General features: G+C 35.5%; 1 protein-coding gene across 4 annotated transcripts in view; it reads right to left on the bottom strand.

The window, feature by feature from the left end:
- Slit2 (slit guidance ligand 2) overlaps window positions 1–21,177 on the bottom strand; it is a 325,678-nt gene that overhangs the window by 90,713 nt on the left and 213,788 nt on the right. For all 4 annotated transcript variants that reach the window (XM_021161790.2, XM_021161792.2, XM_021161791.2 and 1 more), the window contains 3 exons: window positions 7,369–7,440; window positions 6,840–6,911; window positions 666–737 (listed from right to left, as the gene is read on the bottom strand). In XM_021161790.2, coding sequence (XP_021017449.1) covers window positions 666–737; window positions 6,840–6,911; window positions 7,369–7,440 — 216 coding nt within the window. The remainder of the gene's footprint in view (window positions 1–665; window positions 738–6,839; window positions 6,912–7,368; window positions 7,441–21,177) is intronic.

Raw genomic sequence — 21,177 nt, 5'->3', positions numbered from 1 at the left:
CCAGACTGATTTCCAGAGTGGTTGTACAAGCTTGCAATCCCACCAACTCTACCCACTCCCATCTCTTTTAACAAAGTTAAAACTTGTTACTACTTTATGTCCCTAGCTATCTGTAAAAGGATTAGGATAACTTTTTTGTTGTTGTTGTCAATTCTGGAAGGCTAAAGAATGGGTAGTCCTTGAGAGTTGGGATGGTATTTATAGAATGCAGGGAGTCGCAGACAAGTCAATAAAGAGTAATCAGAAGATTGCCCAATGGAACACTTCATTGTACTCCATGCCTGTGTTTGCAGAAGTAAGTCTGGAATGCTTGCTCTTAGATCACCTGTGATAAGTAGCTGGTGAATGTATCCCTTCTCTCTAGCTCCAGCCCAGCTACCACTAACATCAGAACAGATTCTTTATGGTGTGCATATAACTGCAGAATCTCTCCACAATGGGGCAGCCCAGATCCAATCATTTTATTGTGGCGAGAAATGTTCTTGGACCGCTATACATAGCTGTGCCTTCCTAGAAATAGCTATTATTAAGGTCACCAGTGCTACATTTGTCATTTTTAGGACATTAAACTGTTTCATTTTGGATCAAAGACTCAAGACAATTAAAAGATTAAGAGAAAGACATTAATAATACGTTCCACAGATTCACAGTAATCAAATACTTACAGTAGCTGCAAGGAAAATAGTCCTTCAAATAAACTTTTTGGTAGTTCTGTGATTTTATTTCCATACAGGACACTAAGAAATTATATAAAAACGAGAATTAAATATGCCTAATTAGTTTATGTAATATATATATACACACATACATATTGTTAGTTCAAATACTGTATATACACACATGCATGCATACATACATACATACACACATATGCTTAGGGAACTTAGTAGGCACTTAATATATCATCCAAGTGAAATTTGAATAAAATAAAAATTGTCTGATTATAGATTATATATGTTTACTGTACATAATTTTGGATACATAGAAAATATAGATTAACGAAATTACATAATTCACAATTTATTCAACCCTTTGTGAAAATAGTACTTGTCACTTTGAAATATTTTCTGCATACAATACCCCCCCCCCCACACACACATATGCAGGCCATCAGAGCACAGTACATGTAGCAAAGATCAGTCATTGTAGAATTGATTGTTCATAAAATGAGGGACTTCAGGTTCATAACACTGATAAACAGGAAAGCAAATAAAGCCAGGGACTTAAGAAGTAAGCAGTATAATTTGTATGTATGAGAAATACAAGATCTGGGAAAATAATGATCATACATATAATTTGAAAACTTTCAAGTGTGTATTTCTCCTCCACCAAGTGTGAAGTGGAATGCACCATCAGGATACTGACTTCTGATTGCACATCAAGTGACAATATTAAGGAAAAGGACCTTGACTTAATCAAATCAGCGCATCTGCTGCCTAGCACAGGTGTTAAGTTTTCTGGTACTGGGTTGACACGTGAAATGATGATAAATTAGATGAGGATAATGAAGGAATACATTTCTGATCAGGGTGAAACAGTGATGTAAAGAGCAAATGAGCTGAATGAAAATAATTAAAAGGACCTCCAAGGGCTAACAATGGGTTCCCAACAATGTCTATTATAACATCTAAAATTAAAGTATAAGAAAAATGTGTAGAAATTAAAAGATATTCTCAGGGGCCATTTGATTACATATATAAAAATCACATGTGTATTTATTTAAGTTTTAAGCATATGGCTCAAGACACTCTTTGGATGTCTGGTTAAGAAAATATCCCCTAATAACATATTTTAATAACAGATAAAATTTTAACCATGCATAATTTGAAAGACAAGAAAATTAAACTCAAATAACTGTCCCAAATACTAGAATAATTTGTGAAATATACATTTGTATGGCTGAAAATTTAGGATTAAAAGATATTTAGTAACATTGAAGCACCTATAAGTCTAGGTATTTGAAATGTAGGACATTTTATTAACAATGTCATGTAAATTTTCTTTGGAAATATGTGCACATAAATTTACAACTGAAGTAGAAAATGCTCTGCCTCTTAGAGGTTATTTGAATGTGTACACACACACACACACACACACACACACACACACACACACACACACACAGAGTAAATTTCCTACAATAAACATAATGTTACAAGCAGAAACATGTTCTTTGGTAAAAGGACAGATGAGTGCCATGGTACATAAATGAAAAGCTTCAAATTTGAGTTTAAATAAGAATTGTGCTTGACAGCAGCGTATGGCTCTAATATACAAAGAACAAGCACACAATGGGAGAGAGATTGCTAGAGTGAAGGAAACACTATTCCCCTTTTAAGATGTCAGAGGGAGTTGGGATGTATTACAAAGCAGGAGGAAAACACTCAAAGGAATAAATAAAGCAGGGAGCTGCATAGCGTTGGGACCCATCCCATTTGTTTAGATTCCAGTGCTTCATCTTTAAAGCACATGTGAAGGGTCACTCATATAGACTATAGATACAGAGCTTCCTTTAGAGAAGCAAGTCAATTAGAAATGAAACCATTTTAAAAATATCAAAGAACAAAAGAGAAAATTCTATATTGTTAGAGAGATGATGAAGTGGAGATTAAGAAAGGATAAAGGGTAAATGTATGCTTCAAGGTCAAGAATAAAAGAAAGCAGTAGGGGATACAAGTGGACAGATTAATATGACATCAGCTCACAATGTTTAATCAAATTAAACCATCTAACAATAGCCACTGTGCTACTGCATGTGCCAGCAACTTTGCTAGACTGTATGAATGGTACCCACTTTAATTAAATTCAAGCAGTATGTTATAAATGTCCATCATCTGCCAACATACAGCTGATATGGCTGGGATTAATGGGTTTTGTATCCAAAGAACAATCCAAAGTGTTATTTTGAAAACATTTTATATTTTCAAATCCACTGATATTGAAAATCAACAAAGATACTCAAATGGTGGGAGTCTCCTTTTAAAATGACATCAAAAAGTGAATCATTTAACAATCTACTCAGTTGGGGCTTTTGCTTTAAGATGGCAAAGACATATCTAAGGTGCTTTGGCTAGGAGTAGTGTCATGTTTGTATCATAGAAGCATTCTCTTTCTCCAAAAAACATTTGGGTTTTTAAAGGGTCATGTTACAAAATCCCTCAGTTAATATTGTTAGTAGCAGACAGAAAAAAAAAAAACAGCAATGAAAGGAAGAACTCAAGCAGTGACACAGTAAACATACCAGAGAGGTGTTCTTGGCAGATGCTTTATCAACTGTAAAGGCTACCAGTTAGCAGGTCCTAAAATACCCTATGAATGGGATTTCTGGATTTCTCTACCAAAATGTATAACCACTCCAGGACAGGGTCCAGTGGTGTCGTGTGTGTGTGTATGTGTGTGTGTGTGTGTGTGTGTTTTAGAGACAGGGTGAACCACACTACCAGGATGTCTCCCATAGAGGAGTGTGGTTGTCCTGCCAGCTCCAGGGACCCTCCTTTCTCTACCTATAGGAAGCCGGGGTTACAGATAAAGTCACTTTTCTGACACAGCAACAGTGTGAAGATAGAAATGTCAGAGACATCAGTCAAAACTATCAGAACCAAATGATTGTCAACAAAATAAGACATGTCATAAAGTATGAAGTGCAAGGTCAGTTAGTATTTGTGGTAGGCTTGTTTTCTTGGAATGTTTTGACTTCTTTGAGAATATCGTGCAATTTATTTTGATCACATTTGCTCCCTCCTACAACTCTTCCCAAACTCACTTGTCTTTCCCAACCTTTGGGTCTTCTCTTTTTCTTTCTTTCCTTTTGGTTTTCTTAACCTTAAACCCCTCTAGTATACTTTTGGATGTGTGGCCTCCATGGAGCCTGGGGAAACCTCCAGGGACCACACACATAAGAAAACAGATGGAATGGCAGTAATGATTTTTTTAGAGCAAAAGATTTTAAAAGAGAAACTGGAAGACAGAAAGAAACTCCTCTGAAAGGAAGTTGAGGCAAACACAAATATGACTAATAACCCACTGAGTACTGTCTCTAGGCTTCTTCTTCATGAAATATCCAGTGTGCTTCATAGAAGCACTGTCAATTAGCAATTAATCAGACGGAGGGCTTTCATTGGCACATCAAGGAGGTTTCTGTTTGTGCTACAAGCACTAAAACAAAATAAATGAAAATCTATTAAAAAAGTATGGGTTTGGCGTTAGGTACAGTGGGCAACAGCAGATGCTGGTGGCCAGTTTGAGTTCTGCCTTGCTGTAAGCTGGCAAAAGAGAGTGTTCCTACAGCAGTAAAAGAATTAAGCAACACAGGAACATGTTCAATGGCTATTGCAAATGATTTACTATGGACAATGGCTATTGCAAATGATTTACTATGGAATGAAGTCATCATTAAAGGACACATCCAAAGAGCTAAGCCTGTAAATTCAAAACAATGATGTGCACTTGGAGAATTCTAATGGTGAAAGATTTTTGAGAAATCCCAGTAAAGAGAAAGCAAGGGATGATGGGGAGAATAGGTTCTCACTATCATGAAAAGCCCAGGAGTGAAATAACTAATGCTAGGTAGTAGAGTCAACTGCAGTCCCAGAACAGATTTCAGGAAACTCAAAATTAGTAGTTGAGTGTTGTATGGGAGCCTCCGCAGACCTGGAACTAGGTGACAAAGGCAGCATACAATTGTGAATGACACTGAAAAATAGATTTTTTGATTATGTATGGGGGTATATGCATATGAGTGATGGTACCCACAGTTGCCGTGGGTGCTGGAATATGAACTAGATGTTTTTACAAGAGTTCTACAAGCTGTTAAGCAGCCAGACATCACAGCCCAGTCAGTTCCTTTGGATCATTCTTAATGTATTAATTCAAAATGATGCCAAGGGTTGATGTGTTGAAGGCCAAGAATCTGCCTTGGCTGTACCTACTACCTCTAGAACTTTGTACTCTGCTTCTATAGTTCCAGCAAGGGGAGACTGTCCTACACTAGTTTAGAGACAGGATAACTGAGGCACATGTAAGTTAGTAGCTTGCTCAGCCATGAACTTGGAAGAGGTGGGGATAAGACTTAAACACAAAGCATCAAAAGATTAAAAGAATAAGCTTGGTGCCCGGTTACTCTGCTTTGCACTTATTTCCTAACTAGGGAAGGGTGTTTTCGAGTTAGGACAAAACAAGAAAGTGATAATTTAAAAGAACTACAGATGCGGGGAGAGAAGGCTGCATGGATAAAAGCAGTGGCCATGCTACATGTGTGTTTCAAGGACATGAGAGCCAGGAGATGGGGATCTGCCAGCTAGCCTTAAATGTCCAGTGGCAAAGAATAGGAGATCTGGTCATAAACAAAATGAAATGCAAACTTATAGCCAAAGTTTTGTGTACTTTACACACACATCATGGATATGTGTGCATTTCCTTGCACAAGATTCAAGGAAGAAACAAACTACAGAGAGCCATAGTATTCCCTATAGGACTGTTGTCACAGTAAGAAAAACCAAATTTTATCTGATAGGCAAGGAGATGACTCAGCAAGTAAAAGTGCCTGCCCACAGTGTGGATGTGAGCTCAGTCCACAGAGCCCACAGGAGAAAGGAAAGACTGAAAACCTACAGGTCCTCTCCGCTCTACTCACACACAAAAGCACACATAAATAAACCAACCAACCAACCAACCAACCAACCAACCAACCAACCAACCAACCAACATAGTCTTTTGTTCCCAAAGAAAAAAGAAACCACTCAATTAAGGTATGATATTTAAAAGATACTGTGTCAATACTACATTTTATATTATGTTAATATATGGTAATATAATATATAATAAATATTAATGGTAATCATAGTAAATGATATTGTACATATCAAGGGTGGCCCTAAAAATCTTTGTGCAAATCAAGACCCATAATCTCTATGACAATATTTTGGCAAATATTAAATCCAAGTTGTTTCTGTTTTAATTAAATTCTGTAGAGGTACTGACAACTTATTGTTTAAACTATTTTCTCATCTTCAGTAGATGTACTAATGAAATTAACTTAAATATATACTTGAGGTTATTTGCAGAATATCTTAAAAGATGAGGTATTAAAGAAACTTGTATAAACAGATTTTTTTCCTTACTCATTGAAGTATACTATAGGACGGAGGAGGGAGGGAATGCTTTCTGAAATCTGAGAGGCTGGCAATAATTTACATCAGTGGAAACCCTTAACTAGTAAGTAAGCTAGACTCTCTCATTTTTTTAAAAGACAAAAGGTTGTTTTACTTGACACACTTTGAAAACTTTTCATAAGTAGAAATAATGGTAACCTTTAATAACTTATTTTAGCCAGTCTTCAATTTGCATAGCTATCTTCCTGAAACTCTTCTTGACCTTCATAACTAATGCTTATTATGGGGCTACAGCGGAGGGCAAATCCTCCTGTAATGAAAGAGGATGAAAGGCTGGCTCCCAGGGCTCACTTATTCTCAGCAACACTCGGACTTTATCCTTCTAAACGGACCAACATTGTGCTGAGATACATGAAGCTATAGACTGAGACATAAATCTAGAGTTGTCTGGAGGACTTCAAAATAACCTGTCCTGACATTCCAGCTGGATTAAAAATAATCTCCCAAAGGAACTAATTTCCTTCATTTAATAACAAAGTTTAAAAAATCATACACACAGACACAGACACACACAGACACACACACACAGACACACACACACACAAGCACAATTTCTACCCTAAAATCTGACTAGTGTTAATGATAGACAGCAGGCCCCAGTGATACGATGAAATCCACCATTGGTTATTTAGAATATTTTGGATTCTCACTGGAAAAGTGTCTACTCACAGTGAATTCAGAGAGCGCAGTCCTTGGAAGGCATCTGGTGCAAGTTCAGAGATCTGGTTGTTGCTCAGGTCTCTACAACCAAAAATAAAGTTGGGTTAAATGAGATAGGTTGCCATGGAAATCGGCCAGAGAAGAGGACTTACTTGTATATGGTGTCTATGAAGACACATGTACCACTTTCAAAATGAAACATCAGAGAATCAGGAAAATTTAAGGATGAATACCATTCTGTGAAACAACTACAGGCCATTTGCTTAAGTTATTAGTAAGGACCGCATCTTTACAGAATAGCATACCAACGATGTCATGACCATTTTTTTTTTTTTGGCGGGAATCAATAAACTAAATTACAGTGAACATTAAAAATTACAAGGTTTCACTACTAAGATTAAAATGCAGTTATACAACTGGCAATCAGCCTGTCATTAAGCTGTCAATCTCTTCAATGGCCATGCTTAATTATTCCTGCATAGTCTTGACCTACATAATTTGACAAATGACATATCTTTGCACTGCCCTGTTAACTCACAGTCGTCTAAGCTTTTTGTATGGTGAGAAGGCTCCTGGAGGGATGACCCTGATGGAGTTCTGTTCCAAACGTCTGTGACGAAAAAACAAAACAAAACACTGTTTAGAAGGAAAAGTAAAACTGTAGACACATTTCATTCAAACATAAGAATCAGGTCAGGAAGAAGAGAAGTTAGTGTTTTTTATGAGACATATTTTCTTCTTTTCCTCTAAAAAATCAGGGCTAAAATTAAATGTGCTGCCCTTTAAATGTGAAGCAAGATTAGAACAAAATGGGGGTAGTGATTATAAAATAAAAGTGCTACCCAGTCACTAGCCAGTCATGGATTGAGTCAGAAGATTACAAAAGGTAGGAAGCATTTGTAGAAAAAAGGGTGCGTATTTTAATAAACCACAAGTAAAGAAAATATACAGAGGCACTGGATTTAGATGTAAATATATTTTAGCAGTCAGTTCAAAGATGAAGTTAATGTCCCATATTGAATTTATAAACCTCTAAAGAAGGCACACACCATCAGTTGAAGAAAATTGGAATGCTCACAAAATTAATTTTGTAGCTATGTATGAGGCAATATCCTAAATTCTAAATCGATACATGATAGAGATCTCTTCAGTAAACAATGCATATCTGCTAGCTTGATGTATGACTACTACAATAAAAATCTTGCCAGAAAAATGCAGCCAAACCTAGGTGGAATGCTTTTACAATGTGATAAAAATCAACGTAACTTTACCTCTTGGGCACCATCTGCCCTAAGCTTCTGCTCTTGGAGAAATATGAGAAACACACCCAACCACTAAACGCCCAAAGGAGAGGTTTTACCAAGTCATTTAGTAAATGCTTTTGTTCATCAAAATGATTCTCTCTGTCATCTCTGTTCTTTCCCTCTCAGAACCTAAGAGCCTGTCTTTGTAGCTTTGGATTCTTGAGACCTGATTCCAGTTACCACTGGGTTAGGGTTTAGACATTGAGAGTTACTGGTGAAAGACTGAAGCATCTAGAAGAAAACCCAGAGTACTCGTCCTCTGTTTTATGGAATAGCTCCAGAAGCCACCTCCTTGGCACCGTACTTTCAGCTCTTGCTAGAGGTAGCACCTCTATTTTTTTTTTTTATTATTTTAACTTCTTTAGCCTTTGTAGACTTGGAGCTAAGTAGAAACTTTTAGTCTGTATTACCTTCATACATGTTTCAGGAAATTCTCCCATATTAAATTCCTACATTAAATTGCCTGGAATAAATAATATTTTCTGTCTTGATTTAAAAATATATACATATATATTTTACTCATAGAACATATATATGTGTCATATGTTCATATGCATATATATATATGCATTGCAAACCTGTTTTCTCATATATACATATGGAAATATGTATACACATGCATATATAATTTTGTACTTGCATATGCAGGTATTCTCCTTATCAAGTTGTTGTGTTCTAAAGAATGAATTTTTCTCAGAAGACAGGAAACCATCCATATTAATAAATATGGATTTAAGACAGGAGAGAAGGCTCGGTGTGAAGTTTTCCACAATGCAAACAAGAGGACCTGAGTTCTGATTCCTAGATGTGTAAGCAGTGGGGGGTGGTAACATAGGTCTTCAACCCCAAGGCTGGAGAGAAAAGAGACATGGGCGGATACCCAGGTTCATATTGGCCAGCCATTTTAGTTCAGCCTTGAATTTGATAAATTGTGTTTCAAAAGATAAGTTGGCTAGGGACTAGGGAGATGTCTCAGTATTGAAGATTGTATACTGACTGGCAGAAGACCTGTGTTGAGTTGCTAGTATACATGTGAGGGGACTCACAACTGTTTATAACTCCAGGTCCAGGGGATCAAATGCCTTCTTCTGGACTCTGTGGGTGCATGGACTAACACCTGCAAATACCTCCCTCATATACACACAAGTAAAATTAGGGTAAATATTAAACAAACACGTGGGGAGTAACTTAGGACAGTATGTGATATCAACTACCTGCTAACACACACACACACACACACACACACACAAGTTTAGTATTTGAATTATTTGTCTAGTTATTAAGAAATAATACTTCTCACAGGCTTTAAATACAGCAAAGACTAAGTTGTTTTACTGTAATATTGACCAGTATATTTTTCGATGGTTGTTTAAACATCTTTTTTTTCTGCTTTGACTTATTCTTACAGTCAAGTTACAAGAAATTTCATATAGTCTGTCTATGCCAAGGAAACTTTACATACCAGTTAATCATGGGATCATAGCAATGTAATGGTGATGAGTTACTTTATTTTATTTTATTTTTTAATTTTTAAAGATTTACTTATTTGTTATATGTAAGTATACTCTGTAGCTGTCTTCAGATACTCCAGAAAGGTCATCAGATCTTGTTACAGATAGTTGTGAGCCACCATTGGTTGCTGGGACTTGAACTCAGGACCTCCAGAAAAGCAGTTGGTGCTCTTAACTACTGAGCCTTCTCTCCAGCGCTGATGAGTTAGTTTAACAGAATGAAAAATTTGCACATATAACTTTTCATAATACTGTGTGAAATTGTTGAAAATAATGAAAAAGAATCAATAAAGCAACTCAGTGATTTATTTTTATAGATAGATAGAAATTATGCTGTTTTCAACTTGTATAGTGATGAAAAGTATTCTGAACCTATAATTTATTCAAATGGAGTTCTATTCTTTAGTAGGACTTAAGTTATTTCATGGGAAGTTTAATGTTCACTTAAGGTTTTAAAGTCTAAGCATGTAGAATACTTATAATAATTGATAGTTGAGCTAATGACAATTTAGTGTGCTTTTTACATTTGTTCTCAAAGAATATTTCATTGAGAAGTGTATATTTGTCTGCATAAATATGTGGACCAGAGTGTGTGTAGATGTTCATACTTTTGTACATGGGAGTAGAAGACAGTTCAGGATTTGTCTGAGTTTGAATTAAGGGCATTTACAGGACACTACACTTGTTACATGGGTTCTATGTTTTGATATCAGGTATTCCTGATTGTATTACAAGTGGTCTAAATTGCTGAGCCATTTCTCTAGCCCACAGGTACACATAGTTATGACAAACTATGCTAAATCAACATTAAATTTTATAAAAAATTATATCTAATCAATCACAACACAGTTTAAGTGATACTATAAGTTTTATAAGCTGAATATCCAATGTTATAAAATGTATAAACCAAAGAGAATACAGGATGAAATTATAATATATTTTATAAGGAAGTGCAATTATACTGATGTACCAAGGTGTAAACTTCACATTCCTAGCAGATTCACTTGAAACTCACATAACAGAACACTGAGCAGTGAAAACCATAGAGGATGGACCTGCTGCCTTTTCTTATCTGCTTGTTTTTGACATGGCTAAAAAGCATATTTGAAAAGGCTTAAACTGCTGTTCACGCTTAGCAGCTAATTGTTTCTTTCTTTCTTTCTTTCTTTCTTTTTTTTAATCACACTGTCTCAGCAGTCCATTAAGGATAGACATGATTGCATTCCCCAATCAAAAAGAGTAATTCTGGACTGGCGAGATGGCTCAGCTGTTAAAGGCTAGGTTCACAAAACAACCAAAAAGAGTAATTCTTAAATGAGCAGACACACTGTCACTGACAGGCAGGCACAAACGCCACTTAAAAGCATTTCACTTTTGTTTCATTCTTATTTAATGGACAAACCATGGACTATTATGTACTTACATTAAAATCTTAGAGTCATTAAACTCTGTAGAGTCAAGTGCTGTTTTTTTTTAATACTTCATAGAAAATTTAGAATATATTTGACAAACTAAACAACACTCATATAATGGTGTGCCCATGATAAGAAAGAGGGAAAAGCTCTTGGTTAAACCATAAATATGAGAAAGAAAAATATCAGCATTTCCAGGTTTAAAAAATGGCAAACTATATTTACATCTCTTAGTTCCATTAGCTTCTGCTCTCTGCTTATTATATTAGCATAGAATCTGCTGAATTTCAAAGAGTGCACATTTGAGTCCATTGTTCCATGAAGAATCTAATTAAAACCATTTCAAGATTATGGAAACAGATAGTGTAATGGATAAGACATATTTGCATGATTAGGATAAAACACACCATAATTAAGAGTCTTCCAAATGTCAACCCTTGAGAGAATATGCTTCATCTGTTTTTTTTTTTTTTTTTTTTTTTTTTTAAAAAAAAAAACAGATTTAACGAAGTGAGTAGGGGAAAAATTCTATGCCTTAATAATGCAAGGATGAGTCCTTTCATGTAAACTATGCCAGAACTAATTTAATCCACAGGATTTATGTGAGAAAACCCAAAACATTTTACAATTAGATTACTTACAAATATAAATATAATATTTTATTTTCTATATTTATACATTATACTGTATTATTCTACCTAATACATGTAATTCCTGATATTACTATTACCACTTCCCTAAAATTAGAAGAATATTTTAGCTATTTGTTCAGTGAGATAAGATAAGATAAGATATTTAACCGTATTGAATAGAGATGAGTCCCAAATCCTCACAAGGAGATTGAACCAATAAAGACCTTTCTCCTCTCACTTGACCTCCCCCTGCATTTTTACTCTTTCTGTTTTATGCTATAAATCTCAGCCCTTTTGTGCTCCTTAACAGCAACCAATCAGGCTCTTTGAGAGAAAAAAGAAACAGGAAGACTGTGCTGAGAATCTGGAGACCATAAGATATGGGAATTGTGTATAGGCTAAGCAGTGAATATAGAAATACCACTGTGTCACGTGATGACCTGCTGCTATGTGACATAAAACACTCTATAGTGATTATGATGGGGTAGATGTTACACATAAATTTTACAAAACACACCATGATTGGTTGTTAAAGAAATTGCCAAACTAGTTATGCATATATTTATGAGATACTGAACAAACTAGTCTACTTTAACACTTATTTCTGACCCATTTTTCTCAATGTTTTTTCCAAGTTGAATTAAAAACAACACAAAATACCATGCACATGTAAATATTAAGAAGGCCTCTAGAATAGATCTTTATATGTTTTGATATATATAAGTACAAGCCTTTTAAAATACTTGTCTTTTGTTGACTAAAAGCATGAATCTTACACAGACTGGAAAAAATTTGAATGCACCATCCTTAGGTTTAGGGACTTTAAAGTAGCCATCTTCCTTCTCCATTTTAGCTTCAAGTTTTGAAAGTGATGAAAGAGAACTCGCCACAGAACCTTGATAAGAACTACAGTATAAACAAAGAAAATATATTGTGTTTTCTTGTACAGAGATAGATGAATAAAAATATGACATAAATACATAATATCTGCAGGTGTCCTGATTATAGATATGCATTATTTAAAACAGTAAATCTGTTACCTGGAAGGATCTTTAGAGTGAAATGAATATGTGGTGGTAAATAATGTTTAGAAATAAATTAGCAAAGCAGTTGTTATTCAGATATTTCTGTAACTAGAGTAAACATAGGTATACAATTCACACCAAGATTCAAAAACAAGCTAGCTGTAAGATCTATAACCATACTTAGTAATGTTTAGCTTTTGCTTTATTTTGGAAACTACAAAAGGGTTTTATGATACTAACTAAGATATCAATGTGGACTGACTGAGCCTGTCATATACAGCCCAGATGCTCATTTTACATGCCGATAAAACTAACATGTCTTTGCATTTTCTCCATCTGCTTTTAACATAGATGGCAAAAACAGCTGCCGGAGAATGGAACATGAATTTAATGGCCAAAGGGAGAGAAGGCTCAATGCCTCTCTATGTTCAGAAAGTTAAATTGCTTGGTGCAGGCAAGGAGGTCTCTACACAGTAAACACTGTGGGCATAGCCTAGGTTCTCTTTACACTGGGGAGTTTCTTGTCTATTACATGGTAACTTTACAGTCAATACTTTATATTTCTGGAATGTTACATTTAAATTCTAGCCCTGGGTTTATACTGTTGACTTCCTCTATGTATACCTTTTCTAAAATCGACCAAGCATATTTAGACTAAAGTATTATTTCTTTCTCATATGCTTTGTTGCTGGTACTTTACTAGTTTAATAAATGTCTCCACAGTTGAGTTAATATAGGCCTCTCAAAGTCTGTATTTTGCATATAGCCAACACATTTACCTTAGGGCTGTGCCCATACTAATTGATTATTAGTCACTTCTGTCTTGAGATGGGTTGTTCCTGAGAGCTGTCTATCTTATTAATCTCATTTTCTTTTATTTTTTCTGATAACATTTTACTATACCTTCCAGGCAAACACTCAACTGTGTTTTCATAATAGGGAAATTATTCATATATTTTGTCTTTTGACCTAAACTCAAACAACAATGTGTGAATATAAACATGTGTATCTGTGTCTATATGAGCATACTCCTGAATGAATATTAAATTGCTTGCATTTATTCATGTAGACACATATCCAAATGCAAAATTTCATGCAATATGCAGTTGAACCTCATAGACATATGAGGAAATGAGACTCTGTCAGACTGTTTCCAAATAAAGTTGTATTTAGACAGACAAATTGAAATTCACAGTTTTTATCTATATCTAATTTTTTCTCTATCAATCTTCTATAATCTATCATCTCTGTATTTATCTATCTATGTATCTATCTATCAATCAATCTATCTATCTATCTATCTATCTATCTATCTATCTATCTATCTATCTACCTTCCTACCATCCATCCCTCCATCCATCCCTCCATCCATCCATTCATCCATCCATCCATCCATCCATCCATCAGCCTATCTACAATTTCATGAATACAAAAAAAAAGAAACAGTCTGTTGTTTTGTTTTGAAATAATAACTGGAGTCTTGTGGATAATTGCCATTAATCAAGACTTGAATTATATCTCCAATTTTCTAATTATTTACAGTTGTAAATAACTGTTTAAATGATTTTCCTGACCAGTTACTCCACAATGTTATTTAAAGAGTAAATCATGGCTTCTGCTGTCCTCTACCCATGCAATGAGATCTTCTTCAAGTACCATTTGGCTTTTATGAAGTTTAGTTATACTGTGAGCACATTAGCATTTGGACTGTCTAAATTCCTAACATTTACCCCTGCAGCTAATTAACTATAAACTCATGATGTAATTGTTTTTAAAGTATCAGCTTTTCTCTGAGAATGAATAATACATCCTGTCTCAGATATTCTTTTTTATGTCAGATTCTACTACATATTTTTGGGATGTTAAAATCAGTCACATTTGTGCTAGAATGACTCACTGGGATAACTTCCCATCAGTATGGGCATCACATCCAGACCTGCCTTTATCATTCTTTCGGGGTCTGTTTCAAAGGTGCCTTTCAGCTCCTTTTTCTTTATTCCTTGAACATTAAGTTTATTTTTATAACAAAAATCTATTTTGCTATTCATGTGCCTAAACAATTCTCCAATGTGATTCAATTATGATCCAGCTATTCCTTAAGGTTTAGCTTCTGTTGTACTTTTTGGCAACTGCAAACTTTCAGTTCCTTGCAAAACACATAGGTTTCTCAACTTCCTGGTGGCATTACATGATTTTGTCTTTGTATTAAAAAAAATCCCTATTTTCTCTACAGAAAAGTGCATTTTCATACAGGAAAAAGAGGAGATCCCTGGCAGAATCAGGTGCTCTGCTCCCATATTCTGATGATGGACTTACGACACTCCTGAGGCTTCCTATTACTCTGTATAGAGCTTCGCTAACTGCACGGTAAGCTTCCTGAAGGCAGGCAGTGTGTCCCTTCAACTTTAATGTCTATGCAGAGTGCCTATCTTTTATCCTCACCGAGTACACCATATATAGGAAGATACTAGTTCATGCACAGCTTTCTTCTATATTAGTTCTTCTCAGGGACTTTGGGGGCTTTTAAAAGGGAATCTATTAACTTCCTGATTTTTTTTTTTTTGTTATCACATTCATCTCTGTGCTTATTTCTCTAAGGCCTCTTTTGGTTGTCTTATAATTTTAGAATAATCTTTTCAGTTATAAAGAAATGTTACAAAAGCCTTCCTGCTTAAAGTATTATGCCTCACATTCTTTTGTAATTACTAATATTGTAACTGTTATAGAAAATTACTTTTAAAAGTGTTGTATTATATATACATAGCATAGACATTAGTGCTGTTTCTCTATTGGCTCACTCAAAGAATATAAAATTATAATATAAAATTTAAAGCCAAAACATGATACAGGCTACTTGATCCTGTGTGTAGATATAAAATAATAAACATATTCAGAAGCCTATGTCTCTCGTTTCTATGAAGTGGTTGTTAATACTATGAACTAAAGTAAAGTAACCTTAATCTTTAATTCTATAATATTTTCTCCAATCACAGGAAAATAACAACATAGTGAAAATAAGTTCTCTTTCAAATTATGAAGTTATTTAAAATTAACCAAACCAGAGTTTGGTTCCTGATGCCTACTTTAGGCAGTACAAACCACTTGTAACTACATAAGGCCTTTGCTGTACTCCATGGTGGCCTATGTTCATGTAGTATACACTCAGAAAGATGCAGAAATAGACATAAATAAAAGTAAATCTTTTATTAAATGAATATAAGTGAAATTGTATGCTATTCATTCACTTCCTGACAAATTACATTAAATGTAGCATCATTTGTCTTCATTAGCTATTTTCTCCTTACTCTCTAAAGCATAAATATAAATTATTCTGTATATTTCATGAGAAATTTAATATTGCATATTTTTTAATTTTTAAGATATATTTTAAATGTCATAATTAGAATAAAATAAACTAATTATAAAGGTGATAGATAATCTATTGAGATATCATTAAGTAATATCTAAATAAACTTTATCCTGAATTTCTTGAATATTTCTATATTTTTTTTAAAATTATTTATTTATTTTGAGAGAGCCTTATTGGTCTAGCTTAATCTGGACTTAACTCACTATAGTTCAAGCTGGACTCAAACTCACAGGACAGTTCCTTTCTCAGACTATTGCTAAGATTATAAGCATAAGCTACAAAGCTCACGTAATATTTAAAAATCACTTAATGCAGGATGAACTGCACACAAGTTGAAGAAATTTCCATTTTGTAATGCTTCATGTAAAATATTAAAAGAATTTTAAGTAACTTGTCTCAATATTAAATGAGTACTATTGAATGCAATTAAATAAATAAAAATATTGGATGACGCAAATGTATAAACAGCATTGAAAAGGACAAGCCACCTGATCATTAGAGAAGTTTCTGAACAATGATGGAGAAACAAGCAATTTCAAGTTGTCTCAGCATGTAAATACAGACTATAGACAAGTATTCACATTCCATACTATGTCTCCTTTCATTTCTTCATGTGTGCAAAGAACACAGGAGAAGTACAGTGAACTTATTAATCCTCAAGTGCAAGAGCCTTCTCTTTTTCTGGACTAAGAAGAGCAGCATAATGACTGACCACCAAGTGCAATTCCTTTACATTTCACCCGGCATGCCAGCATGTCCAGAAATACATTTTATGCCAGCTGCAGTCCATTACTGGAAACCCTGAAGCCACACTCAGAAGACCCGTCCCAGGCTGGAAAAGCCAATTCATTTTAACCCATTTTCTCAAGAAGCATCTTCTAAATTGTTTAGATCGTCTGTAGAATGGCTTGAAAACACTAGTCGGGACACCACCATTTGGAACAGAACTGAAGAGTATGGACTTTTATGCCACAGTAGCCTTTCACATTGCATTGAAAAGAAGAATACCTCAAAATGCTACCTAAGAAGTTACTTCTTAGTTGGGATATGCCAAGAATAAATTTGGTATTAATAATCTTCCAGAAACAGAATCCCATATCAACTTGCCTGAGGCTTTGACCTTCATCGAAAATAAAGTTTGCAACAGGAAAGCTCAAAGCAGCCAACTTCCAAGAAGACTCCACACCAGCAACAGGTTTTCCTTTACTGTGGATTTCATTTTACTTCTAAAATTGTATTTCTGAACTATAAGCCTCTCTTCACTGCTCTATATTGTCATTACTTTTGCTCTAAAAATGGTATCTAGGAAGCTTTCCACATTGCATGCCCAAACCATGATTCCCTAGGTAGGGTTGGCAGCTCCAATATGGTCCTTCTTCCTATTGTTACTAGGTTAAATATTGAGACAGTAACGGCAGGACAGAGAGATATGACTCTTATTGTCAGGCTTGCTAACAGGATAGCTTGCCATCAGTTACAATAAGCTAAACCGTTTGGTGCAAGTAGACATAAAGTTCAGGTGATAGGAGAATATGTCACAAAGCAACAGACAATGGTTTGTGCCTATAAGAAAGATAACAGCACACACTGGTAAAGATCTGGAACAAGGGATACAATCCTCCACTGGGAGTGAGAATTTGTACAGCCACTATGAAAATCAGTATAGTGGTTCCTCAGAAATTTGTGAATTGGCCTATGTTGAAAGCAATACTAATCCTGGCACTATATCCTACAAGATCACTTGCTCAGCTATGTTCATTGCACTTTATGAATAATAGCCATAAACTGGACACAATCTAGATGCCCCTCACCTGAAGAATGGATAAAACAATGTGGTCCATTTACACAATGGCATATTACTTAGGTGTTATAAAAATGATGTCATGAAATTTGCAGACGAATGGATAGAACTAGAGAAAAGTCATCCAGACCCCAAAAGATACATATGGTTTGTATTCACTTAAAAGTGGACATTAGCTATTAAATAAATGAAAACTAAGGTAAAATCCATAGGACCAGAGAGGTTAAGTAAACACAGGGAGAGGGGAGAATGCATCACCCTGAGAAAGAGGGAGTAGAATAGATTCTTTGGGTGAAATGGAGAAGGAGAGGAGCAAGTGGGATCAGGCATAGGTTGGGAGGATGGAGGGATAGAGTGAAAGGAGAGACTGCTAGAATTGAGGGGGTATTGAGGGGCTACTTTAGGGAACGGTATGGAAACTTTCTGGACTCTATGAGCATGATCCCAGTGAGGACTACTATTAATGGAGAACAAAGTGTCTGAACTGACCATCTTTTGTAGTCAGACAAGGCTTCCCATGGTGGGGCTGGCTTTATATCATCTGAGTTGTTGGCTGAGGAACTCCTCTGGAGATCCCTAAACAAACTAGACTGATGCTAAGAGAGAAAGTCACTCTTGGAAAATTGATGGTAGGGACATATTGCTGAGGACAAAGTCTACTCAGCTCTTGAACACAGACAAGTAGAACTGGTGCTGTCTATGAGCTTTCACCCTACCTCCTAGTCTTTTTAGCATGATATGATGCTCTGCAGGCTATGGAAAGAGGAACTGAGATACCAGCTCAGCCACAAAAACTTTGACAATTGGTCCTGCCTGTAAGATGTGCATAGAACTGCTGGGTGTGGACAACCAATGCCTCTTTTAACTTGAGGCCCATCTAACAAGAGTGATCCCATACCAGTCACTGTGTGAATGGCCAGGAACCAGATTTGGATACTATAGAGACCTAGAGTAGAACCAAACATGACTGTCAAAACAAACAAACAAAAAACCAACCAACCAAACAAACATCAATGAAAGGGTTCCCAGTGAAATTCTGCTATACTCATAAATTGCTGCATGTCCAGTTTTTATTAGAGACCCTTCATCCAGCAGCAGATGGTTGCGGGTGCAAGGACCCATCAACAGACATTATACAGAGGGAGTTTAAATTGAAGGTCTCTACTGGGTCCCTCCCAAGACTGGGAACCCAACAGAAGATAGGGAGGAAAGACTGCAAGGGTCAGAGGGGATGGAGGGCAAAAGGAGAACACAACCCACTGAATCGACTAAGCAGGATTCACATAGGCTTGAAGTGACGAGCAGAGGGCCTGCATGGCTCTGCACCAGGTCCTCTGTGTATATGCTATGGCTGTTAGCTTGATATTTTTGTTGCTCCTAATAACAGGAGCTGGTGTATCTCTGACTCTTTTGCCTGATCTTGAGACTTTTCCTCCTATTGGTTTGTGCTATTCACCTCAATAAGAGGTCTTTTGCCTTGCCTTATTTGATCTTGTTTTGTCCTGCTTGGCTTTCCTCTCTTGGATACCTCCTTTTCTTTGAAAAGAAAATGGAGGGGTATTGGACCTGGGGCAGTGGTGAGCTTCTGGGGAATTAGGAGGAGTGGAGTGAGGGGAAACTGGATCAGATATATTTGAATGAGACAAGAGTCTCTCTTTCTCCATGTGTGTGTGTGTGTGTGTGTGTGTGTGTATTTATAAAATCCTAGTTACTCAGAAGGAGAGGCAAGAGGAGTAAATGTTTGAGGACATCCTGAACAAGAGAGTGAGCCTTGTCTACACTAAAATATGTTACAAAGCAAATGAAATTGAACGGAAAAAGATGACCTTAGCAGAGTTTATGGACACAAACTAACATGAAGGAGGCTTCATTCTCTATATTTCCATATCTTAAAAACTCTCCTGCCCCCTGATTTCTATGACCTCTTTATCTGGAAGTTTCTATTACCTCTGTTGTCATTTTTTTCTCAGTATTTGCCACTTTCTCTTCCTGGCTGTCCAGGTTTCTTTTTGACAATATCTTAACAAGCCAAGGCTGTGCCTCTCTCTCTCTCTCTCTCTCTCTCTCTCTCTCTCTCTCTCAGCTTTATAAGAAGTGACAGTGAGCTTTACACTTAGGTAAGTTTAAAATTAAATCTATGTGACCTGTTTCATGGTTAAATTTTTCTAGTAAGAGTCCTTACTTTTCTCATTTTTTCAGTTTTTTTTTAGATCTCACAAAATTAAATTGGCAGTCTAAGAGATTAAATGTCTATGCCGTGCATTAGAGAAGAAATATGACTTCAAAGAAAGGTGTCCATACATCATATTTAAGGTGGTGAATTCACCCATCTCTCAAGAAGAGTAATTACAACATATTGGGTCTGTCATCAAAGAATGCAAGAAAAGGAGCTATAACAGAAAGAACTTCAAAGCAGTAAATGGAAAAAGGAAATTTCACAGGTGAATTCTTCCAGCTATCTAGTCTATTTTAGCTTATGTTATTAAACTTTTTATTAAAGTAAATTTATTTATTTAAGTTTTTATGGATTTTATGTCTATAAGAAATCTTGTCAAACAAGGAAAGGTTGACTCCACTTTAGAGTTCTATTTGTTCTATTTATTTGTCATGGTAAAAAAAAAAAACCCAGTTCTCTCATAGATAACTCAGTAATAAGTACTTTATTGATTTCTGAATTGTGTACAGATTCATTTCCTATAGCTATTTATCAACTACTTATTAAGTGCCTTAGTGTGCCATAGTATTAGATTTGTTACTGGCTACTCTTTGGCGGTCTGAATAAAATTTGTTCTTGTCTTCATATAACTCATTCTTAGAGAAAGATGTTTAAAATCTAGAAATACACACAGATGCTAAAGATTTTTCCCATTCTTCCTCTTTACTTAAGGGATGATGTTTTCTACTGTATAAAAATAGTTTAGTTCCATGGGTTTCTATTTGTTAGTGTTAGTCTTAATGGCAGAGTAAATGAAAGCTCTTATTTAGCTGCTGAGAAGGAGAAAGACTGTTTTCTTTAATGCTGTAGCCCCTAACAAGTTGACTATTGTTCAGTAGAAGACTGCATATCCAAGAACATTTGTATAGGACAGATTGGTCTTGGTGGTTTAAAAAAAAAATAAAGCCACAAGTGGTGGATGGATCTGAGAAGAATTATGGGTAGGGAGGTTAATGTGATTAAAACATATCATTTGAAACTCAAAAGTCCAAACAATCTAATGTCAATAAAGAAAAAAACAAAAACAAAAAACTCATGAATTAAAATTTGATCAGTAGGTAGAGTCAAAACCCGGCC

The sequence above is a fragment of the Mus caroli genome, chromosome 5, assembly GCF_900094665.2.
Source record: "Mus caroli chromosome 5, CAROLI_EIJ_v1.1, whole genome shotgun sequence".
Lineage (NCBI taxonomy): Eukaryota > Metazoa > Chordata > Mammalia > Rodentia > Muridae > Mus > Mus caroli.
Note: the sequence above shows the minus strand (reverse complement) of the source record. Positions and strands in the feature narration are given on the sequence as shown.